This window comes from Anguilla anguilla, chromosome 14 (assembly GCF_013347855.1).
Source record: "Anguilla anguilla isolate fAngAng1 chromosome 14, fAngAng1.pri, whole genome shotgun sequence".
Lineage (NCBI taxonomy): Eukaryota > Metazoa > Chordata > Actinopteri > Anguilliformes > Anguillidae > Anguilla > Anguilla anguilla.
Genome location: NC_049214.1, coordinates 31,560,272 through 31,584,944, shown reverse-complemented (window position 1 = coordinate 31,584,944; position 24,673 = coordinate 31,560,272). Strand labels below are relative to the sequence as shown.

General features: G+C 48.3%; 2 protein-coding genes and 1 long non-coding RNA gene across 5 annotated transcripts in view; 1 reads left to right on the top strand and 2 right to left on the bottom strand.

Moving 5' to 3' along the window:
• LOC118212866 (dynein regulatory complex subunit 2-like) overlaps positions 1-581 on the bottom strand; it is a 5,856-nt gene extending 5,275 nt beyond the window's left edge. Inside the window, exons 1-2 of the mRNA XM_035391292.1 lie at positions 432-581; positions 1-101 (exon numbers count right to left, since the gene is read on the bottom strand). The exon at positions 1-101 is cut by the window's left edge and continues 67 nt beyond it. Coding sequence (XP_035247183.1) covers positions 1-101; positions 432-566 — 236 coding nt within the window. The 5' untranslated portion in view covers positions 567-581. The remainder of the gene's footprint in view (positions 102-431) is intronic.
• A 229-nt stretch (positions 582-810) lies between these two features.
• LOC118212868 lies at positions 811-4,978 on the top strand. Its single transcript, XR_004762325.1, has 3 exons — positions 811-2,491; positions 2,606-2,718; positions 2,806-4,978. It is a non-coding gene; the product is annotated as an uncharacterized LOC118212868 (long non-coding RNA).
• On the bottom strand, positions 4,953-23,265 carry LOC118212867 (vasculin-like). Of its 3 annotated transcripts, none has more exons than XM_035391293.1 (11): positions 23,083-23,265; positions 21,275-22,231; positions 12,416-12,533; positions 11,219-11,339; positions 10,094-10,317; positions 8,956-9,022; positions 8,198-8,376; positions 7,438-7,593; positions 6,641-6,825; positions 6,448-6,550; positions 4,953-5,385 (listed from the first exon to the last, which is right to left on the bottom strand). In XM_035391293.1, the coding sequence occupies exons 3-11, from the start codon at positions 12,476-12,478 to the stop codon at positions 5,233-5,235; spliced, it is 1,251 nt and encodes a 416-aa protein (XP_035247184.1). In that variant the 5' UTR covers positions 12,479-12,533; positions 21,275-22,231; positions 23,083-23,265; the 3' UTR covers positions 4,953-5,232. The 3 variants fall into 3 exon arrangements, with proteins under 3 accessions (XP_035247184.1, XP_035247187.1, XP_035247185.1); XM_035391296.1 differs by lacking the exon at positions 23,083-23,265 and adding an exon at positions 22,913-22,937; XM_035391294.1 differs by lacking the exon at positions 23,083-23,265 and adding an exon at positions 22,859-22,884.
• Positions 23,266-24,673: the final 1,408 nt, after the last annotated feature.

The window sequence follows — 24,673 nt, the reverse complement described above, 5'->3', positions numbered from 1 at the left end:
CGCAGCTCCTTCGCGCGGACCTTCCGGAACACCAACCGCCATCTGTCTACAAGCTTCAGGTCGTTCACCGCCGTTTTCTGCTCCTCCGTCTCCATTTTATCCTGGGGGGGAAATAAGAGAACAGACGCAGGGCGTTGGGCAAACGATTCGTGAATGAAATTTACGCAGGCTTATTTTCTGGGATTGTGTAGTTTCAACGGGGTTTGTGTATATTAACTTTTCTTCATTAACGTTGCAAACGTTTTGTTGAGATTGCTCACAGAAGGACATTCGTTGGCAAGCCTAACACACACCCAGGAACGTACGGGTTACAAAATTCAGAAATAGCCTACATTACGCAGATATAATGAATAGCTCGTAACATATGACATAATATGTCTGTGGCTCAAATATTTCAGCAGTCACATAAGTGGTTAGTGGAACAGACTTACCGTAAATTCTTTAATGAGCATGGCCTCTTTTTTCTTCTTTATCTCCTCCTCTGCCAAGGCTTTTTGCTGCAGAAATAGCTGTTTCTCCTCCTCTGTCATCTTCCCTTTTCCACCCTTCTTCCCTTTCTTTGCCATGGTGTTGTTCCTCTTTCTGTGCTCCCAAGTGAGCTGTCATCAGACGTCGCTGTCCGTGCTATATTTTTACATATAATTTCCAATGATAACAGCATTGTTGGGCGAGGGTTTTTAGCGTTCTGTCTTTTCTGTGACGTCAGCAGTTACCTGTGTAGCGTAGGTAGCCTAGTGACGTCACAGGAGATGACAGAGGTATTTTTATTTGCCCATGTCATAGCAACAGTGTTGCCAACTTTGATTTTTCCAAGGTGAAAAATCCAGAAAGCCTTTCCTAAACGGCGGAAATGCACGAATAAATAATAAATAGGCTAAATGAATGAGTAACTATTAAGAAAATAGTACGATTTACTCGGTTCTGTGCTATTCATAACGTACCATGAAGTGAGTTGTGTTATTGTTTCTTAGCACACAGGCAAGCCTTTACAAAGCAAATTGCTTTTGTGTGATTGTTATAAATGCCTGTGACCAGGTGGCCGTTCCTTTTCCATTAATCACATGGAGCATCCAGAAGATGGAGCTATGTCAACGCAGAAAGCAAAATAACCGAACACATTTAACATAAAACACTGAACGTAAGAAGTCAAACCAGTTGATGCGCAAAATGTATTTCTGTAAACTCAGTCTTAACTTATGGTTAATGGAGCGGGCCGATTCGTTTCGCGGTGGATCCGTAAACATTGGAAATTCGTGAAAATCCATACAAATTTTGAATGTAAATATTCCGTTTTCTGTATCCGACTCTTTAAGCTGTGGAGTGGAACAGCGTGGTGATTCTTATATGAAAAAACATATATTGCATCTAAACAATGGAAATATTTTATTGAATTAATTTTTCTTTCTAAATAAATGTCAAAGAATGCAATGGCATCCCTGAGTGAAAGCATGAGGTGATGAGTTGTAGCCTACACCCTGGCCGTGGCTCGTCCTCCATTTTTCTTAGAGGTCCTGTTTACTCAAAACTTTTCAGTCCATGCCCACCGGTGTACCCGTACCATCAGTTTCTTCGAATAGTTAGTTTCTGGATTACAAATTATACATTCCAATTTTATTAATTTAATATATTTATTCAAAACATATGCTCAAATGGAAAATTTTAAAAGGAAAAATCAGTTAATTCATTAAAAACTACTGGTAAATTAACTACTGGTAAATTCTTCCCATCAATTACTCAAACGGGACTTTACATTGTATGGTCGGGTCCACAAACCTGAATCTATACAAATAATTTGAGAACCGGACATTGCGGTCGGGAACCGGACGTCTGGTAGCCCTAGCGTTAACGGTCTGTACTGGCACTTCACTTGAGGTGGAAATTGTTGCAGAATACGTCAATTGCCGAAAACGCAATTAGCCTCAGTAAATAAGTCAAATATAGGCTACTTCAGTCAGCTCGTATCAACTGTATGCCATGAAATGTCAAAATCTACAATCTTCTTATCTGTGATCTAATCTAACTAGAATCTGATCATTCATATAGCCAATCATAGATCTGTATAATTCATGCTGCAGGCATTGTGTAGACAACAGACACTGAATTCTATACCTGAATTATATAGAATATAGCTGGTGTAAAAAAAGCCATCACAAGGCAATTGTGATTGCAGAAGCTATCCTCATTATGACATAACAGAACCACTGAAAATAAATTGGCCTGGAGTATTTAAATTGTGCCATTCCAGCTTGTTCAGCATAGGTATGGTAGTACCTTTTCGCATGTGTATTAAAATCGATAGCTCCGTCATGATGAACAGACAAGGGATGATCGTGGAACCTGATACTTTTACATCTTGCAAGCCCCATGACTTTAGGGTGAAGGCGCTGGAGGAGATCTGGAGGGAGGTCAAAGTTTGCAGGTCAAAGGCCAAGAGGCTGCTTTACTCTCTAACACAAGAGGTCTGAAGAAGTGTCATCAAAAAGCCATCAAGGTGAGTCACGTAAGTCAGCTACGGATGCCTTTAGTGTCCTATCGCTAAGCTGAAACCCAACATTGAACGTCTATTGTTTTTAACAATGTGACTCAACCTATTGACACACTTCAGTGAGACCCAAACTGGTAGGGCCGGAGGTGGTGAAGCCGGTCACTATTGTGAAAAGGGTTCTTCAAACCAAGACACAGAAGACCCAACTTCAGGAAGAGGCCGGCAAACTTGAAGTAAGCGCTCGAGAGGTCACTGCTACTTTTTGGAAGGTCAACTGCATTTTTATCATCATTCAAGTGACTGAAGCTCTTCTTTTTCAGACACTGGTTCTACCTACACCTCAGCAAAGAAGCCCTCAAGTGATTCTTCCTCAGTAGCCCCCAGTAGTCTTGCTGCACCTAAAATCTCACCGGCCCAACAGGTCCCATGAGGTAACACTAGCCAAAGTGTGAGAGACATGGAGCCACAACTGACCGTGAACCTTTCAGTTTTGCTTCAGGTTTTCTGGTTGTAGACTTCCCTGTAACCATGCGGTTCCAGTTCAGACCAAAGATCTGTGATGCGACATTTCGAACGTTGCAGTGAGGAGTTGCAGCAGTGTGAACTACCCATCTCCGAGTGTCTGACGTCCCTGCTTGCAGTCACAGGTGACTCAACGCATCTAATTGTAGGCGGCGAGTTTTAGAACGTTGCAGAAAACTTGGCTTTACAGCTGCAGCTCTCGCTAACTACCACTCCCTACCCTCGATTTTTTCTTTGTCTTTTCGGTGATATCAGCAGAAAAACTGACATTTACCTGCTCATAAATTACTTTATTGGTTACCTGGACAACGGGGTAGATGGAGCCTGACCCAACCAAGGACGTCTATTCTGTGGGGGCTGCTGGGTGGCTCATCGTGTTGAGGCGCTGTTGTAGCTCACGGATGGGCCCCATGATCTGCTATCTATTAAGGCTCTGTTCTAGTGCTTGGATTACATTACAGTACATTAGTTTTATTTGGCAGATGCTTTTCTCCAAATCATAGATGAGCCCCATGGTCTGGTATCTGTTAAGGCACTGCTCTAGTGCATGGATGGGGCCACATGGTCTGGTATCTGGTAAGGCTCTGTTCTAGTGCACATGCTAATCAGTGTTAAAGGCCTATTCCTACTGACCAACATAAGCTTTTTTAAACAGGTTAAAAAATGCAAATTGGAAGTAAACTAAATAACTAACTAAACAAGAAACATAGCCTCAAGTATGGACCTCACTAATAGCCAATTTTGAACAGAATGGATATTAAATTAAGTGTTCCACACCAATACAGTTTAAACATAAAATTAGATTAATAAACAGCCTAAAATAACTTACAAATAGCAAAGAAAAGCAATATATATCCTTAATAAAACATGTGCCTTTAACAGATAACAATAGGCTAATATTCAATAAAAACCTAATGAATTGACTCAAAGCATAAAAAAAATTACTTCTCTTCTAATGCAGTCAGCTTGCTCCTAAAAACAAAAGTTTGGCTTGTGAGGTTAAAGCAAAGCTCATCCATCAGGCAGGAAATGACATCTTGACACAGATAAGTGCCCTTTTCCACTTCTCTGTGGCTAAACTAACTGCAAGGCTGCTCTACAGCTGTATACAAACACGCAGAACATGAACGGGATGGGATATCTTTCAGCCCCAGAGGCCCAGCGCCTGGATTCACATCCATGATGGAACTGTTCCACAGCGTTGGCAGGTGAGAAATACAACCGTATCAAACCATCCTATTTTAAGAAGAATTATTGTATGTGACCAAACAAAGACAACAGTTGTAGTGTTCTCCTTCAACATAAAAATACTGTAACAGAATACAGGTTATGGGTGGAAAAGAGAACTTGAAGCAGATAATTGAAAAACTAAACACAGTAAGTTATCTCAGTGGTACACTTGACTTGATTTTTCCCCACAAGCTTTCTACCTGAATCATTGGTACTTATTTTGTTATGTTAACTATATTTTTATTTTTTTAAATATGTTTTTCAGGCTTTTTCAGCTTTATCGGACAGTTCAGTGTTGTTGGACAGGTCAGTACTCAGAGGTGGGAGAGTGAGATCATAGAAAACCACAGAAACCAGTGCACTATTAATAACAGGGTATAGCCATGTGCTGAAAACACTGGATTTTTCTTTGTAAATGATTTTTTTTTAAATTGAACAATGTTGAGCTATCTCCAGTGTTGAGCTGTCTAAAATAAAGTGCTGGGTTGTGTCTTTTAAAACAGTGTTGGAGCTGTCTGTAAAATCAAGTGCCGAGCCATCTCGCCTCCATACACAGACCTCAACGGGACGATACACTGTGAATTGCAATCATTTTATTCACTTCTTCCAGAACAGACCTTGTCACATTGCAGTATACTGGTTCTCTTAATGCTTTCAGTGATGAGACAAAGTCACTAAAATTCCACCAAAAGTCATCGTTTCTTTTTTTCTTTTCTTTTTTTGTCGTTTTTTAAACTACAGGGGCCACTTTACAAAGCGTGTTTAAGCAAGTGTTCTCACCCAGGCCTTCAGACGCCCTGGGGTTTTTTTTTCCATGATCCAGATCTCCGACTCGCAAAGATACAGGGAGTCCCCGTTTTTTTTTTTTCCCCCCACAGCTGAAAGGTCACAGGAGGGCGGAGGGGTGCTGAGGGCTGCTGAGGGGGTTTTGGGGGGGCGGTGGTGTGGGTGAGTGGAAGGAGGGGGGCGAGGGGGGGGCATTCGGAAGCGCTGGTTCAGGCCTCGTCGTCCGAGGTGTCGCTGCTGCTGGTCTCGGTCTCCTCTGCCTCGGCGGTGGGTCTGAAAGTGCTGTTCCGCCAGGAGCCCAGGAAGTCGCAGGGGAGCCCGTTCTTCAGGAAGCCGTTCCTCCGCAGGCCGTTCCTCTGCAGCTGAGGACACAGGCGGGGGGGGGGGGGGCGCTCTGGTCACTACACCGTCTCTAGTCACGCTCCAAAATACTATCTTAGACCCACCCATTTATCTTACCTGAAGCATGTGGGAGGGGCGCATGTGGGGCGTGTGAGGGGGGCATGTGTAGGGCATGTGTGGAGGCCGTGTGATGGGGGGGTGTGTGTGGGAGCAAGTGTGTGGGGGTGTGTGTGTGAGAGGTGTGTGTGAGGGGGGGTGTGTGAGGGGGGGGCATATGAGGGGGGCATGTGAGGGGGGGGGGTGTGAGGGGGGGGTGTGAGGGGGGTGTGTGTGAGAGGGGTGTGTGAGGGGGGTGTGTGAGGGGGGGCGTATGAGGGGGGGCCGTATGAGGGGGGTGTGTGAAAGGGGTGTGTGAGGGGTGTGTGGGGGGGTGTGTGTGGGGCGTGTGTGTGGGGGCATATGAGGGGGGGTGTGAGAGGTGTGTGTGAGAGGGGTGTGTGAGGGGGGGCCGTATGAGGGGGGGGGGGTGAAAGGGGTGTGTGAGGGGGGTGTGAGAGGGGTGTGTGAGGTGGCATGTGAGGGGGGGGGTGTGGGGGGGGGGGGTGTGTGAGAGGGGTGTGTAAGGGGGGGTGTGTGTGGGGCGTGAGGGGGGGGGGCGTATGAGGGGGGGCATATGAGGGGGTGAGGGGGGGGCGTATGAGGGGGGTGTGTGAAAGGGGTGTGTGAGGGGGGTGTGAGGGGGGGGGCGTATGAGGGGGGTGTGTGAGGGGGTGTGTGAGAGGGGTGTGTGAGGTGGCATGTGAGGGGGGGGTGTGAGAGGGGGTGTATGAGGGGGTGTGTGAGGTGGCATGTGAGGGGGGGGTGTGAGAGGGGGTGTGTGAGGGGGTGTGAGGTGGCATGTGAGGGGGGGTGTATGAGGGGGTGTGTGAGGTGGCATGTGAGGGGGGGGTGTGAGAGGGGTGTGTGAGGTGGCATGTGAGGGGGGGGTGTGAGGGGGGTGTGTGAGGGGGGGTGTGTGAGAGGGGTGTGTAAGGGGGGCATATGAGAGGTTTGTCAGAAGGGCATATGAGAGGCGTGAGCACCTGTTCGCTTATGGCCTGGAACTCCCTCATCTCGTCCTCGGTGAGCGGGGCGCAGGTCTCGTCGTTTTCACTGTCCTCCTGCCAGCCCATCTCCTTCAGCAGCCTGCAGGAGCCCAGAACACCGCCCCTAGTACACTGCCCTCAACGCACCCCCAGGCCCCTCCCACCCACCCACCTAGCCCCGCCCACCCACCTGTGCTCCGCCTCCAGGGAGCTGGACAGCACCTCAGGCTGCGGGAAGGTGGAGGAGCGGAGGATCTGTTGCCGGGCCACGAGCGGGGCGTTCCCGTTCTCCCGCGGGGCGGGGCGCTCGAAGCGGTTTCGGTTCTCGTCCCCGTGGCCCAGGTTGCTGTTCTGCACGTGGAAGGCTTCGTCGTCCTGTGGCGGGAAAGACAGTGCTATAAACGCGGTGGCGGTGAAACGGAATCGTACCCGCAGAACTGTGAGAAAGACTGAATTAGCATAGACATTCATCAGGGTCGGGGTCAATCTCGATTCAGCATTCAGGAAATTAACTGGACTTCAGTTAATCTGCAGTACAGTCCCTGTTTCTTTCTCAAGTGGCTTTCTTCAAAAGGCACGTGTCACCATTTCTCATCACCAGTTGGAATCACAATCCAGCCATGTTAACAGCACTGGCGAATTTCCCCTCAATAAAATGGAAATAAGGAGTTTGTGATGTCTTCCTGTTAGAAGAACCCAGAGAAGAGCTCCACCAATCACAGAATACCTTGGTAACAACAAGCAGATCAACAATAATGGTGATCTGCAGATCGTACTCCCTGCACAGAAAGAAAGGAAATGTAGCCAGAAGTTGTCAAAGTATCCACCAATCACGGTTACCGTTAGTAGTCATTACCAAAATCCTCCGTGATTGGTGGGAGCTCCTTTCTGCTTAATGACGTTAAGCCGACATCACAACCACCATTTTTAAATGCTCCCTTCTTCCCCGCCCTCGAGCGCGGCGGGCTTGGGCAGCCCGAGCGGTACCTTGCAGGGGTTGTCCAGGTCCTCCTCGTCCACCCGGTCCTGCTTCAGGGCCTTGAGGAAGTGGCTCTTCCTGTCTGTGCGCGCGCGGCTCAGCCTCATCATCAGCCGCGGCTGGCTGGCCTTGTCCACGGGGGAGGAGGAGCAAGAGCGGCTGCCCTGGGGGGGGCGGAAGAGGACGCATCACACAGTGGGGGTGAGTCTGTGGGGCAGTCGCAAACTTTAACTGTGTCTTGCACACTTTTGACGATGTGAAACGGAGGCCTCTAATGGAGAACTGCACTCCACTGGACTGTGGGGCATCATCTCAAACGACCACAGCACAAACCTGCATGCACCGCTCCTATGACGCACACGCAAATAGGTGGGTAACTTCACACAGAAAATAAGCACCAGAGACAAAGCAGTTAAAAAGCACAGCCAAGGAAGCCACACCACAGATATCTGCCGGCTGTATCAGGAGTGTCGCAGGAGCCATAGCAGCTTGGACACATCCATTATCCGACAACTGAATTCGGCAGTCTCGTAGTTCAGATCCATCCACAGTAGACATCAGTGTTCATTCAGGACTGTTACCAGTTACATCCCATCCATCCATCCAATATCTATCCCCGCTTATCCTGGCCAGGGTCGCGGGGGGTGCTGGAGCCTATCCCAGCATGCATTGGGCGAGAGGCAGGAGTACACCATGGACAGGCCGCCAACCTGTCGCAGGGCAACAGTTACACTCCCACCCGCACCCCATTTTAAACGGGTGTCCTACCTTAGCGGGGACAGCGACCGGTTTGGGGACCAGGCCCTTGTAGAAGGAGGGGGTCCCGTTCTTGGGGGGTGCGGGCTGGGTGTGGGCCGGGGCGGGCAGCGTCGAGCTGGGCTCCTCCTTCGGCATGCGCTTGATCACCATCATTTTAGAGGTCCTGGACTTGGGATTCGGCGGGTGCTCTGATTCAAGGGCAGAAAAGGGTGCGTCACTGCGGAGCGCTCAAACCAAAAAAAACGCGCCGCCCTGACTTATCTGGGACAGCCAAGGACACAGAGGACTAGAGAGAGACTGCTACGGGACAGCCCGAAGGACAGTCGGGAACTACCTAAAAGGGACGAAAGCCACAAGCATCCCAAGCAGCGTTTAAACGTGCAAACTCCCATTAAGAGCCACAGCTCCCCTCCTCCTCTCCTAAGGCACGCTGGTTAGGCCTGAGACAGCTAGTTATGGCTGAGACAGCTAGTTATGGTTGAGACGGCTAGTTACGGTTGAGACAGCTAGTTATGGCTGAGACAGCTAGTTATGGTTGAGACGGCTAGTTACGGTTGAGACAGCTAGTCACGGTTGAGACAGCTAGTCACGGTTGAGACAGCTAGTTATGGCTGAGACAGCTAGTTATGGTTGAGACAGCTAGTTATGGTTGAGACAGCTAGTTATGGCTGAGACAGCTAGTCACGGTTGAGACAGCTAGTCACGGTTGAGACAGCTAGTTATGGTTGAGACAGCTAGTTACGGTTGAGAGAAGATGCCAGACTCACCCCATACTCCCACTGCTACCGCTTTGTTCTGATTGAGCTCCCGTTCCGCGTCCGGATTCAGAGACGGCTGAAAAACAGAGAGAGCATCATCAGTGGCTGGGTGGGGGGGGGGGGGGGGGGCAGGGGGGGTGTACCCATTTCATCCCCAGCTTTACTCCATATCTCAGCGGCACGTACGCCCCATCAATTCAGCTCGAGGGAGACCAAATTCAGGAGTGCAACTCTGGAACAGCGAGTCACTTCAGTTGCACGCAAAGGGGAATTGAGAGCCACAATTCAATTTCCATGAGCCGAGACACAGCGGGAACATCGCCGGTAACAAAGACATCGGTGCGTCTCCGCTGGTTTTAAAAAGATTTTTAAAAAAGAATCTTTGTTGTGTTTTGCCGTGCCAGGAATACAAACCGCTGCCTGATGGATGTCAACTGTCCTGAAGCGCGGCTAAAGGCGCCAGTAGCTAACGTGCTAACGGAGAAACCTAACGTCTTTGGTTTCGCATCCGCGCCTTCATCAGTATGAAGAGCAGCATGCGCCAAACCCAGCATGAAGTCCGGAAATGAGTTGTAGATCTAACCGACATTGTGCCATGAGCTTCACAGCAATTTCCAGTCCTCATAGGCCAATGTGTGCCCCCCCGCCCCCAACCACTATCCAGCCGATCAGCACTCTCACACCCTAATCACTTGGGGCCTCAGGAGAATCACTATCAATATTTCACCTCCTCTTTAGCATTGAACACACATTGCCAAGCGGAGCGTGAAATGCATTTCAGATCCTCTGGGGGAAGGGGGGGGGGGGTTTCTTGAACAACTATTACGCACCACACCGCTGGTACTACGGATCAAACTGAGTACTATACTCGCGTGACACTTATGAATGACCCCCCCCCCCCCCCCCCCCCACCCTCGAGAGGTCTTCAAATCACTTTGAAACATGTATAGGATGTAGGCACAGTCAAAATAAGACAAAGTTAATGAAGTTAATCAAATTCAGTGGTACAAGACTCAAGACATCCTGTAGCCGTGAATTTGTTGGGTAAGAGCCCGTGGTGAACCAAGGGAACAGTGGGGGCAGGGGGGGAGGGGTGGAGGACTGAATCATGTCGCATCGTATCCCAGAATGCATTTCGCAGACTCACAAAGTCTTCAGCCTGGAACTGCTTGCGTGGGTCGCCCTCCTCGTGCTTGCCGCTGCCGTTGTGCCCGGAGTTGCTCTCGTGCAGGACCTTGTTCTTGCCCCCCTGGGGGGCCGTGGGCCTGGAGCGCCCGTGGCCCCCCCCGCCGTGGAACACCGCCCGCGAGGCCCCGCCCTCGCTGCCGTTCCGGCCCCTCCAGCCGTTCTTCTCCTTCCTGGAGTAACTTCCTGCAAGGGGGGGGGGACAGTTCCATTTAAAGCAGGGGTAACCAACACTGTTCCTGGAGATCTACTCTCCTGAAGGTTCGCATTTAAACCCTAATTTGGCACACCTCTTTCTAAGAATTAGCAGCTTGATGAGTTCTATGTTCGACGAGATGTAAATGTCTCAACCTGCGGCAGAGGACTTGAGTGTGTCAAACGCACTAGTGTGCCAATCTACAGCTTCTGCCCTCTTTGCCGGCGGATAGGAGAGACTGTTCAGTGATAAAGCCAAAATTCCTGAGGCCGCAGCGACCCCATTAATTAGGGCAGGTCAATGCATTTAGATAAATCGGTGTCAATTTGGTAATTTCAGGACCCGTTCGGGACTCCAGTTAATGTGCTGCAGACCCTCTGCCATGGCTTCTCTCCTGGGTGGCAGCATTTATCAGCCCTTCACATTTTTCATCATATGTTGGAATTCCAGTCAATCGCCACGCAAACAGCACTGGCAATGTTCCCCTTAATAAAATGCTAATAAGACTTGTGATGTCACCCTATTAGTTGAACCCAGAGAAGAGCTCCACCTATCACAGAGTAGCCTACCATGTTACTTTGTCTTTAGGGCAGGGCTGCCCAACCCTCTTCCTGGAGATCTAACTTCATGCAGGTTTTCATTTCAACCCTAATTTGGCACACCTGACTCTGCTAAGCAGCGGTTCAATAAGATCTTTAGCTGTTGAATGTGCTTTGTAAGGGATGGAGTGAAATCTTTACTACTGAACACAACCCCATGGGCCCTGTAAGCACAGCCCTGCAATCCGCTAGCAGCTCAGCACTAACGTGGCTGTGTGGGTCTGTCCAGCGGAACAGAGCTACCAATGAGCAGGCTCTCCTGTGTGTGACGGACGGGTCGGGGGGGCGGTACCTCCAGCGCGTCCATTGAGGGACTGGAATCCGTCGGAGGAGTTGTGTCGTCTGCGACTCACATCGCTGCGGCCGTCCGGGCAAACGGGGGCCTCCGGCGGCTTCTCGCAGCTCAGAGACGGCTGGGGAGCAGGGCAACGGCGTCAGAGCACTGCCCTCCACAACAGTGACATCACAGTGCCTCCATCGGAACACTGGCCTCCACAACAGTGACATCACAGTGCCTCCATCAGAACACTGCCCTCCACAACAGTGACATCACTGAGCCTCCATCAGAGCACTGCCCTCCACAACAGTGACATCACAGTGCCTCCATCAGAACACTGCCCTCCACAACAGTGACATCACAGTGCCTCCATCAGAACACTGCCCTCCACAACAGTGACATCACTGAGCCTCCATCAGAACACTGCCCTCCACAACAGTGACATCACTGAGCCTCCATCAGAACACTGCCCTCCACAACAGTGACATCACAGTGCCTCCATCAGAACACTGCCCTCCACAACAGTGACATCACAGGGTCTCCATCAGAACACTGCCCTCCACAACAGTGACATCACAGGGTCTCCATCAGAACACTGCCCTCCACAACAGTGACATCACTGGGTCTCCAACAGAACACTGCCCTCCACAACAGTGACATCACAGGGTCTCCATCAGAACACAATAGGATTTGTTATTTGGAAACCATGCTTAACACGTTAACAGAGCATTTACATTGTAGTACATTTTAACTAATTAGCAGTGAACCAGTTTTGTGAGCTTCCAATCAGAAATGAAACTGAAGGCTTTATCCACCCAGATAAATCACACTGTGTCAGGCCAAGCATTAAAAATCATAAGTAAATTCTATATTCTTTTTTTTTTGTAATTTTTTTGATACACTTGATAAAAGTGATTTGTACATCCTTATCTTTTGGTTTTCTGAACACTTCAAATGCAAATTCCCCGTGTGGCCGGGGGTAGGGGTGGGGGGGGATTCCCAGCAGTGACACTTTCTGTGCTGTGATCCATGTCTGTACCCCTCTCTGCTGCCCCCTATCTGTAACCCTCTCTTGCATTCCCCCTCTGAATAAAGACTCAAGTACCTGCTCCCCAGTAAAAGTGACTGCAAATGTGGATTTGGTAGCTGTGAGGACAGCCGGGTCACAGCGCCCCAGGGCCCAGACAGGGGCGATGCAGAGCGCAGGTTTACCTTCGCTGATGAGGCCGGTGTGGGAAAATTGAGCCAGGCTGGAGCAAAATCATGCTGCGCCATTTAGGTCTCTGTCTCAAGAGAGGTGAGCAAGGCATCAACACCTCATCTCCAGTCCCTGAGGGAGAGAGAGAGGGGGAGAGAGACAGACAGAGAGACAGAGAGAGGGAGAGAGAGAGAGAGAGGACACAGTGCAACATTAGACCGATATCCACTACTGATTAACATCCATAAAAACAATGACCCACTCCACTATCCTGCCACCACAAGGCCCTGTGAGACCGAAAGATGAAGTCATGGTCCCACGGCCCGCGAGCTTCGAGTCTTATTTCACCACACCTCCCCAACACAAAGCAGGCTCAAGACTGAACACGGTTAGGCTGCAGAGAAATAAAAAACATTTCACCTCCGGCATCAAAGAACAAAAACACAACACAAACCAGAAGGCCCCAGAGCCCTAAAGAGAGTATGTGATCCCACACCGAAGCACAGAAAACAGGTATAAACACGGTCTGAACGGCGGGGGGGGGGGGGGGGCAGGGATGGGCACTGAGCCTGGCACAGCCCGGTAGAGCTGGTCGTCCGGGCCGGACGGGCCACTCGCTAAGTCTGCTGCTTTCAGGAGGAGGAGACGGGCAGCTGCACGGGCGCCGGGTGGCAGGCCACGGCATTGTGCTGCCCAAAATAAAGGAGATCTGCCCCCGATCCGAGCCCCTTTCAGACACACGGGCAGCCACTCCCCCCGCAGGAGCAGAGAGAGAGAGAGAGCGTGTCAGGAGAGAGAGAGAAAGAGTGTGCCACAAAGACATGGGAGGAGAGAGAGGAGAGAGAGTGAGAACGGGACTTTCATTCATGGTCCGTGGTTCTTTCTTGCCAGCGTTACCGTAGGCGTAGAATAATATTTGCGTAACGAGGTTATGATTTCATTGGACACCTATTGCCTCTTGTTAATTACTGCGGTGTCTGCTTCGACAGCGGAAGCGTGCACTTCCCATGCTCATAAAGACACATTCATTCAACAGAGAGAGAGGAGAGAGGGGTGATGAGAAAGAGGAGAGAGTGGAGAGGAGAGAGGTGATGAGAAAGGAGAGGAGAGAGTGGAGTGGAGAGAGAAGGAGCAGAGAGGAGAGAGAGGGAGAGGGGGAGATAGAGGAGAGAGAGGAGAGAGAGAGGAGGAGAGAGAAAGAGAGAGAGAGAAAGACAGCAGAGTTGCGCCAATTGTGTCAGCTTATTTTGCAGTCACTGTTACGAGCTGCATGTGGTCATTGATGTGTCGTGGGCAAAACAGAAAAATCATTTTAAAAGGCATATTTTTTTATTTTAAGGCGCCTGATCAAAGTACAAAAGCCACTGTGAAGTTGCCGTAAAGCCAGTGAATAGGGCTGCACGATACATCGCATCGTGTTTTATTATTATTCTTTTTTACGCGTGATAAGAATAACTGCCGCCAACGAGCATATTGGCGTTTTTCATCTTTTTTTCCCTCATTAATCATGCCTGATGCGGTAGTGAACACCGGTATGTTCACAGCAATGTTTTTTTCCTTTTCCCCCCAGAAGCATTTCACGTGGTCTTTGACGATCGTTTGTTTAGTACCACATCAGGTACAGATAAAGAAAAAAAAAAAAAGACGAAAGATGGACCGTACGCCCCATGGCGGCAGTCATTCTTATTACGCCGAAACAATAAATTTAAAAGCCGGGATTTGATGTATCCTGCAGCCCGTGCACTGAGGCAGCTCCATAAATGAGAAGCGGTCCCTCAGAAAGGAGGGGACAGCAGAAACGCTGGTGAAGAGGATCCTGCTCACAGGGCGCGTGCCTGTGGAACAGACGTGTTCCTCTGCACGATTCACCGTGCCTTCATTACAGAACTGAAGACCTACACTCGCACACCTGAATGGAACACTGGCAGATGCTACGTTTTCATTGGTTGGGAGCCTGTTCAGGCGCAGCTTCGGGCGTTCTAAACGGCGAGCGACCTTTGACCTCCTGAGTCGTGTAAACCCCTGGCGGAAGGGGCCAATGAAGCCCGTCGGGCAGAGGCCCCTGAACAACACCACAACGGGAGACAGGTGGGCGGGGCCGATTACAGTGTGCCACGCCCACTTTCCCCATGGGTAACCTTCTTAAGAGACTTTGCACACGAGGGCGCACGGTGTTCAACGGCTGCTCAACGTTTTCCGGAAAACTCTGCGAGCAAAGGCTCCTGGTTTACGACCAGCAAGCAAAAAAAAAACAATGTGGAAAAGCTCAACATCGCAAGCGACATCACACGTGCCAGTCAAACTCAATTCAATCCAGCGGACACGTTATCGACGCGCGAGAAGCGCTAGCAGCAACAGAGACGACCTTCTGGAGCCTCCAGATGAGTCATCAGCGGCTCCAAAAACGCCTAGCCTGCCCTTTCCACTCAAAAACTTGAGCTTCATGTGCAATGAATGCACTGGCCACTGCTAAATAAACCGCAGGAGCAAGCTCAGAAAGATCGAGGGAAATCTGTTTTCCGATGATGCGCTTCACTTGGGCTTCCCATAAAGGGCGGGGGGGGGGGGGGGGGGGGGGGGAGGGTAAAATAATAACTTCAACCTTTACGGAATGCGGCGGCTGCTTCCTTCCGTGACCTCGGACTGCGCCGAAGTGTGAAGCAGGTCTAGCTGATGCAACGAGGAGCAATGTGTGAGGACACTCTGGGTGTGGAGGGGCTGTGCCTCTCCCAGCCTGCGCTTTCAGACCCCTCTCCCCCCTCCCCCGGGGGAGAGGAGCCGTGCTCCCGCCGCCCTCCACGTGCTTCAGGTGCTTCTCAAAGTGCCGTTTTTATTCCTGCTCACACCGTTCAGCCCTCTGCAACCCTTCCCCCAGTCAGTGGCTACTGAAGCCTCCCTCGCGTCAAAAAAGAGGGTTTTAAAGCTGAGACTCGTGCCTAAATACATCCTATTCCTTACATGCAGAGTTACTTTCATTCCAAGGTGTTAAAATTGGGTCTGAAGATCCATGCTGCCTAATTTCATATATTGGGATTGTGCCACAGGATAAGACTACGTTCACCACACCACGGTGCCTCCTGGGATTTGACCCCATGTCCTTCCAGCCCAGAGAACAGTGCCCAAACCACTGCACTACCCGGACAATGCCGGGATTTCTGAAAAATAAGCATTGGAGTTTTAATCGGAGTACCTCGTAACTGCGGACTGCGGACTGCCATCGAGCAGGAGGGGCGACAGCCCATTCAAACCTGAGCGAGCCCGAGGGCCAGCAAAAGGCTACAGGCCCGGTTCAAAGCCGCCCGCGCCCGTCGACAGTCTCACTCCCGTCTCCTTTGTGCTGGCCAGCCTTTCGTCTCGCTGATGGAGAGGGTCTGGCTTTTAAAGCGCCGCCCGCTCGCTCTCCGCCGAGGCGAAGGCGCGGGCCCGAGATTAGCGGCTATTCATCCGCCGCTTTGAAGCGACTTTAAAGCACTTTCGGCGTTCCCCTCCTGAGCAGAGACGGGGGGAAAAGCAGAAGGGCCTCTTTAACAATTCTATATTTGATTTCAAAGAGCCGGGAGCTTTTTGAACCGCACAATCTTAAAGGCGCCACTGCCAGTCACCTACAAACACGCAGCGGTCCTTTTCTCCAAACGAGACCGCGAGCCTCTCAGCAGCATGTCCACGGGCCGACTGACGACTACTACTTTACTCGACGGCTTCACAGAATCATTCCACTCAAATTTAAATCCTTAACTTGTTATACGCCGTTATGACAAGTTCCACAATTCGAAATCTATCTTAAGCTTGTAAAAAAAATGTTCCATGACATCTACAGTACAGCACTTTCCACATAAAATATAAAACACACAAGAGCAAATGAGGGACACACGTGGATAGTGAATAATCTGAAGCTCATTCTTAAAACAAATGAATCTGAAGCCCATTCTAAAGACAAATGAATCTGAAGCCCATTCTAAAGACAAATGAATCTGAAGCCCACTGTTAAGAATGGGCTTCAGCTAGCCGTTAACATACAGGGATTCAGCACTACTCCAGTCAGCTGTGTCTCATTTTAGCCGCCCACCAAGCTACTAAGCTGCATATTTGACCAATGGAACAACTCCTGGGCCCAAATTCTAAGATGAGCAACTCGAATAAACACTGTGGTAGAGTTCAGCAGCTTTGAAACTGGACGGAGGACTGAATCTGTGGAAGTGGATGCAGGAGGGCTGAATGGGGAAAGGCAAGGGAGATGTCGGGTTGCTGCCATGTCATTCCCCAACTGCAGTGATGTCATTAGCGATGGCTGAGTTCAAACAGCATTGCTACCGGTGCACTGCCAGGCGCACACTGCCGAGCCAGGAGATCCCAAACACAACCTCCAGCATGGGTCCCAATTTTAACTTGGAATTAAAGTAACTCTGCATGCAACGAATAGGATGTATTTAGGCACGAGTCTCAGCTCAACTTATCACTACATCATTTCATTTCCCTTTTGCGTAAGTCAATGCTGATAAAGTTGGTATAAATTTCATTGATCAAAAACCAAGAATAATACTTTAAGTAGGTGACTGTAGCTGGGGTTCTGCAGAGGTGAAACAACCGGCTTTATTCCACGGTGCTTAATGTGGACTGGTTCTCTGGGATTACGGGTAAATACCCACCCCTCCCCCGCCTCTACCTTTTTAGATCAGAGATCACAAATTCAAATCCTGGAGAGTCACAGACTTAACTGCTAAATCTAAGTCACTGATTGGCTAACGAGTCTTGTTTCCAAGGCCCAAATTAGCTGCCAATCGAATGGAAACCACAAAAAAAAAAAACTGCAGACGCTGCAGCCCTTGCGGACTGGAGTTTGAGAGCTCCGCTTTAGGCGCTGGTAAAATTTGAAAGCAATTCTGCAGATTTGTGACAACTATCCGCTTAAAAACATCTATACCCCAAAATGTATAATCATACAAAAACAAACTGTGAGGGGAGGAGAATAACTCACCACCAAGTAAATTTAAGATTAAAAAATAAATGAATTAATTAAAAAGGGCCTTGCATGATTTAGCAGCCAAACTGACCTGTTTTTCTCCCCAAAGTCAGCAGGGTGCACATGCAACATTTATAAGATAAGTTAAGCTACAGTGCAGGCAGCGGTCACCAGACCGCTGTGCTGTCTCTCTCTCTGCACTTTCCAGAGAGAAGAGCAGTTTGAAGGAGCCCGGCACCACGCGCAGCCTGAGCTGCTCCCCATACCTCACCTATAATTACACCCCTACCATTAGCAGAGAGCCAGCCAGCTAGCGCCAGGGGGATACACTGTTACCACTAGCAGATCCAGACAGCTAGCGCCAGCCAGCTAGCATCAGCCAGCTAGCGCCAGGGGGACACACCATCACCACTAGCAGAGTCAGTCGGCTAGTACCAGGGGGACACAGTGTCACCATTAGCAGAGAGTCAGTCAGCTAGCACTAGGGGGACACATAGTCACCATTAGCAGATAGCCAACCAGCTAGCGCCAGGAGGGGACACCGTCACCATTTGCAGAGCCAGCTAGCACCAGGGGGACACACTGTCACCATTAACAGAGAGTCAGTCAGCTAGCATCAGGGTGACAGTCACCATTAGCAGAGCCAGCCAGCTAGCACCAGGGGGACACACAGTCACCATTAGCAGAGAGTCAGCCAGCTAGCGCCAGGGTGACACAGTGACTGTCACCTTTAGCAGAGTCAGTCCGCTAGCGTCAGGTGGACACACAGTAACCATTAGCAGAGAGCCAGCCAGCTAGCGCCAGGTGGACAGACCATTAGCATTAGCAGAGAGTCAGCCAGCTAGCACCAAGGGGACACATAGTCACCATTAGCAGAGAGCCAGCCAGCTAGCGCCAGGTGGACACACCATTAGCATTAGCAGAGAGTCAGCCAGAAGGTGCCAGCCAGCTAGCACCAGGTGGACACATCATTAGCATTAGCAGAGAGCCAGCCAGCTAGCACCAAGGGGACACATAGTCACCATTAGCAGAGAGTCAGCCAGCTAGCGCCAGGAGGGGAGACAGTCACTATTAGCAGAGATCCAGACAGTGAGCGCCAGGTGGACACTTGGCACACACCTTCGATCGGACGCTGCTTTGGCAGACTGCCCGTGTGCCATCCGCGGCACAGGACAGCCATATTTTTCCCCCCCGGGTACGGTCACGAAAGGATCAATTTTGTAGAGCCAAGGGCATGATGGGAAATCTTTGATGAGTAGGAGAGCAGGCTATAGTTACCATAAACTTCAACTTATAACACAGCTGTCAAAACAGATGCGCGATCCCAGGGAGATGTGCCGGCTTGCCGTTCTCTGCCCAGAGCCAGACTTTGGAGGATTTATTTCCCTGTAAAAATCGCTCCAGTAAAAAATTCTTTGTGCTGGTCTGTTTTCCCCCTCAGGAAAAAGATGCTCATTGAATGTTCACACGTTACCTTTCATAACCGTCCTCAGACACTCAGTCAGAAAAAGCTAAACTTCACAAAGAGTGAGATGCAGAGGACCGCCACCTCAGCTGCGCCATTTAAAATCAGTCAAGCCTTCTCTGTATGAATTCCATCACATCACATTAACTAGACAGACCACTCAAACACTACCTCTAATGCACTCCATCATGTTTGTGCATCGGTGTTGGACCACAGCGCTTGGCTGCGTCTGGACAGAGAGGCAGAAGTGACTGCGATACGTGTCCGTTTGACTGACAGGACAGTCGATCAGTCTGGACAGCACTTATGTCATGTGAATACTCAACGGTTCAGTTATGGTGAGATTTAACTGGAGGGGAATTCATTCCCACAGACCCTGGATTCATGTCCCCCCTGTTTACCATTGATAACTCCTAATTCCAACAGGTTTTATTTCATGTTTGTATTTTACACCTATAACCACATACAGTGATAGCCAAATTCCCACTGGAGGGGCCGAGGTCCAGCAGCCTAGGATCAAACTGACCAGAGTCAGTTGGTGGCCAAGTGTGCAGGATGCCAAAACAGGTGAGGCTTAACAGGCCACTTGAAAAAAAACACCCTGTCAGAGGAAGCTATAAATTTCAGGCCATATAATTAACTCCAGATACACAAACCTGAATATCTGAAAAATCAAGAGCTAGTTAATCACCCGTGATGAAGAGTGAGCTCGGGCCTCGGCTAAGCACAGTGTCCACTCCACAGTCCAACAGCACGAGCCGGAAACAAGAGGCATGTCAGGAATACCTCAATTTTAAAAATATATATACATTAAAATTTTTAATGAAATAACCGTTCCTTTGGTTTAATTGCAAAGGCTTCCTTTTTTTATTACATTAGTCAATTACTAACAAGTGTCCAGAAAGCAGCAGCACGTCACCATTTCGTCAAAGGTAAGAATATGTGGCATTAATACAGGGAATCATTCACCTGCACGTTACGGGGCGATTCTTCAAAGTGGTACTCATCCGTGCGCCCGATTGGATAAACCGAGGGGGAAAAAAAATCAAGGACTAAAGCCCACTTTCCTCCTTTCCTTTTTCAGAAGCCAGAGTACCAGCTGAGGGAACATATGATGACTCTCACAGCAATGAGACCTGGCCACATTCCCACTGTCCTCAGACACCGCTTCTCCCTTTAATGGGCAGTAGAGAAACTCAAATGGGGGGGGTTTGATTACTCTGCCAATGATATTCTGCAAAGTTCAGGAAAATACTGTCACTATGGGGGGGGGGGGGTGCAACTATTGCCCTGCGATAGATTGGCGGCCTGTCTGAGGTGTAATCCTGCCTCTCGCCCAGTGCATGCTGGGATAGGAAGTTGGTATAGATAACGGATAGATACGTGGATGTCAAACTCACTCCTGCCGATAAAATTAACTGTAGTTCACAAAAGGACACGTAGCCCAGAAATGGATTGGATTTCTTAGACTTATGCAGAACTGCTACCAACCGTTTAATATTTGTGCAAATGCATTAACGCTGCCAGTTAAATCATAAATACGAATCATTGGTTTCCAAATAAAAGTGAAATTTCTGCGACTGTAATTGCAGGCTCCTCTGCCACAGTCACCCTGTGATCTTTCATTACACGCTAAAATCATCTGCCAGGAAGTCCTCCCTGGCAGATGCCTGTTCTGCCGTGTAATGAAATGACAGGCAGTGGAGAAGGCCCAAAATACCATCCAGTGCAGAACCTCTATGGTAATTGGGTGAACAGAAATAACATGTTTGGGTTAAGCGAGGATCACGAGTCTCTCAAACGATTGGACGATCTCTGGCCATGGTAGGGTGGCCGATTTGAACCACAGCATTTTGACATGGAATGTGATAATTCGGCATCGAGCCGACAGCCCCCTAACCAATGTAAATGATCGCGTCACGTTTCCTCCGTGAAATTACACTGATGACACACGATAGCCATCCCCTTTTATGGACTCAGCCTCTCAGTAGTCCTTCATCGACGAGGCTAACTTGTAACTGAGATCAAGCCAGCACTCCTGAGACAAACTCCGGGTTTCTTTTCCGAGTCTAAGCTGCACAGCACAGCCACCTTCCTGAGACCACTTTGCATATGCATGTATTCAAAATAAATTTGAGAGCAAAATCCACATTTGTTTGCTCCGAGACAGGCTGAAGACATCAACGTGCAAACCTGACACCGAAGGGAAATAACTGCCACGTCAAGTCATCTGAAGTGTCCGTCGGGCTACGGGGATCACACGTAAACACTAAACGGGCAGCTTTTCTGACCCCACCCACCCCCGTCCCAAACTCTCTTATTGGACAGCAGGACAGACACCTGGCATAACGGTGCCTCACTAGGGCTGCCGTGGCCGAGAGCACCGCTGAAGTCTGAACAAAACACAACTGTCTGTGCGAGAAAGCAAAATTAAAACCACATACACACCAGCTATGAAGGACTGCACAGATGGCCTCGTTCGATTGCGTCAAGTCAAGCCCCTCCCCTCCCCCCCCTCCGCAACCCCTTCCGGCACGTTCCCTGGGATTTTTGTGATGGGAGAAGCGCGGAGATAATCCCCCCTGTTCTGCTCTCCAGGTTTATCTTGCAGATCGGGGTCCTTCTGTAAATATTGAGCAAAGAAATCCCGGATCAACTTTCCATCCTCCGCAGGCAAATTTCCAATTCCAATCCCAGTGTGGATTTTGTCCCTTGCTTGGCTCCTCAGATGGCAGCTCCTGTTTGGTTATAGGCCTAACACAGGTCGGGCTTTCATGCACTGCCTTAAGGCCAGCATGGGCATGAACTGTGTCTTTTTTAAGGGGGCTGAGGGTGCTGGGGTGGTTCACATGTGAAAGTCCACTGCATAAGCCGGTGAACGAAAACAAGGGTGACTACCGATGCACCATTGTCCTCCAACCTACGAAGTCACAAATAGAATCGATTACATAATTAGGAGGAAAATGTTTAAGAGCTCGAATAAATTCTCCTTCATTTGAAAGTGCGCATGTTTCGCTTCTCCGAAATAACGGGCGTGAGAGAGGAACCTCTCCAAAGGGAATAAATGAGGATCAAGTAATTCCGTGAACTGATGCTACATTGCAGTCCAATACCAATGTCCAAACACAACAACACGGCTTCCAGGTCGAGTTGTGTCGTGCAGTCAGCTTCTCGCTTTCCCTCGCATTTCTTTACAGACCATTTCAGAGGAAATCCGCGTCGTTCAAAGACGGCTCGTTACTCGGACGATTCCCAAGCGACCAGCGCATTCCTCGGCCTTGGACGTGCACACAACGAGGACGTTTGCTCGCCAGTGGTTAAAGACAGATGACAGCACCGATTCTGAGCGCAAGAACCTTGACTGGCGCCGTCTCTTCTGGAGACAGGGGTTACGGTAGAGTTCGCCTGTAGGGAGACACGCATATAATTGGCAACAATTCAGAAAACGTGAACAGTTTTGCATGCACGGGATAGGCATAGTTTGCCTTTTGGACAGACTGCCAGCATGCTCAAATTCATGTATGTTAAATAATACCAAAACAACAACAGCTAACTAGCGTCGTTGGTCAGCAAATGGAAATAAAAGTCTAATGGGAGGCAATGACGTTAGCCAGCAACCGAGCCTCCTCTCGGAGACGCTGGCTGTCTGGCTGCTAGCACGGACACCAAAGAAGGATTAAATTCGAAGTTGTCTGTAGTTGGCTTGAAATCTACCCAATTCAGTATGCGAGACTGAACTACCAGACAACCCTCCCAAATGTTTGAAAACGGGTCTAGCTGCGAGTACCCGGGCGGAACAATAAAACAAAACTTTGTTAAAGAACATATACTGGTTAAAGGATGCAATAACGTTAGCCACTCCTGGCAGAGTATCGTTGCTAACTATGCTAACATTAGCACAGTTAACTACACTACAGAATGACATTATCCAGCAAACCAGTTGCAGGCTATGTTTTCCAACTAGCTCGCTAACGCTAGCTATGATCTTTTCTCTCGCTTAACAAGCAAACTAAACATGAAAAGCGAACTAACACAAACTACCAACTGAACACACGTCTTGCTGTTGTGCTCGTTCAATTAACTTACGCTGCTAGGAGCTCGTCTGTCCGAGTGTATCTAGCTAGCTACGGGATTAGCGATGCTAACACTGGAGTAGCAATAACAGCTCTCACTCACTCGCTAGCGTTAGCATAGCCCAATTTCAGCTTCTTTCCCAGACTATTTATCATTTACGGTTCTTCATTTCTGTAGCTTACCTGATTCACGAGAATTGTCCACCGCCTATGGCAGTCTTTTAAGGGTTGTTTTAGACTCCTGCATTTCTATATTCGTTAAAAATGACGAAAAATTCTTCTTTTTGTTTTTAATTTTTGCCGCTTTTGCCCATCTCCTTCCCAAAATGGCGCCTCTGTCCGCAATGCTTCGCGAGAATCTCGTCAACCTGCGTGATTTGGTGAACACTTGGGCGACACATAAATACTTTAAACGCCCGGGCGAAAATAAATCTTGTTTTGCAGAAGTTGTCGTTCTTGGGTTGTGTAAATCACAATTAAATTCCTTATTTTCTATTCACCTTCAGGTTTATTTTTCGCCATGTCGAAGTATAAGTGCATAAAGTTTGAACGAGAAATTGACTGAAAAGCATGCCCTTGAATTAAAATAAAATTGGCTACATTTCAAGGTTCTGAGAAAACATTAGTCTAGATTTCTATCAAATATTGAGAAGTGTGCAGTACATTTATTAATTATATTCAAGCATTTACTGAGTATGTTAACATTTTGACATAAAATGCAAAAGTATGCAGCCTGGCATGCATATTTGTTTTAAATGACAAAACAAATGAATGATCAATTGGTTGTTTGCATAGTAGCATAATGTCACAGCTGGGGTGAACCACAGAGACTTTAAAAGTAAATTTAAAAGAAGTAAAATTTTGTAAAATGAATGGTTTGGATTTTTACTGTTAGTGCTAGAGTTCCCATAGAGATGAAGTCTCTCAGTTGATTTGTCCATTGGGTTGCTGATACTTTCTGCTTTTCCAATTAGTACAACTTCCACATAAAAAATGTAAAAAACTTAAAATCTAAACAAATGATATCATTAGTTATTTTTACAATTTAAGTAACCATACTGAAACACTCTTAATTTCGTAATGTAATGGTTAATAGTTACACATAAAGAACTAAAAAAAGCAGAAATATATATTTTGATTGTAAGCCTGTTTTGTTCAGCTGTGAATTTAAATTAGTTTTTATCCTGAAAAAAAATCCAAGTTCTTTACTGCCCCCTTCAGGAGGATTTGCTTCACCACGCTCCAGTTGCACAGAGTTTTGCATTTTCACCAATCCGCCATGAGTCCATTTAATAGTTTACCAATCAGAAGTCAACTTGCAGTGCCAGAAAGTGTCAGACATTTTGCTCTTGTTCAGAAATTACATACTTTACAATCAAAACAAAATTATGTGAAGTATAAGATTATAAGTTTACATTATCTTTCCTTGAATAGGTACTTAACCGGGATTGCTTCAGTATGTCCAGCTGTATAAATGGCTGCAATGTAAATGCTAAGTGAAAAAAAAGTTGTCTAAGTATCTCTGGATAAGGCTGCTACATGCCTTTAAAATATATAACATTTTCTTAATTCCATCCCCTTCTGCTTCTGTTCAAGCCTGTAGACCACTTACAGATCACTATAATACACACATGGCCAGTATTTTTGGTTGGTGTTTGAGCAAGGAGTCATTGAAACAGGACCAATAGAGGCCAAAATAATTGTCTAAATAATTACAACTATTTATGAAGTCACATCAGAAATCACATGAACACACAAGTACAATTTTTTTGAC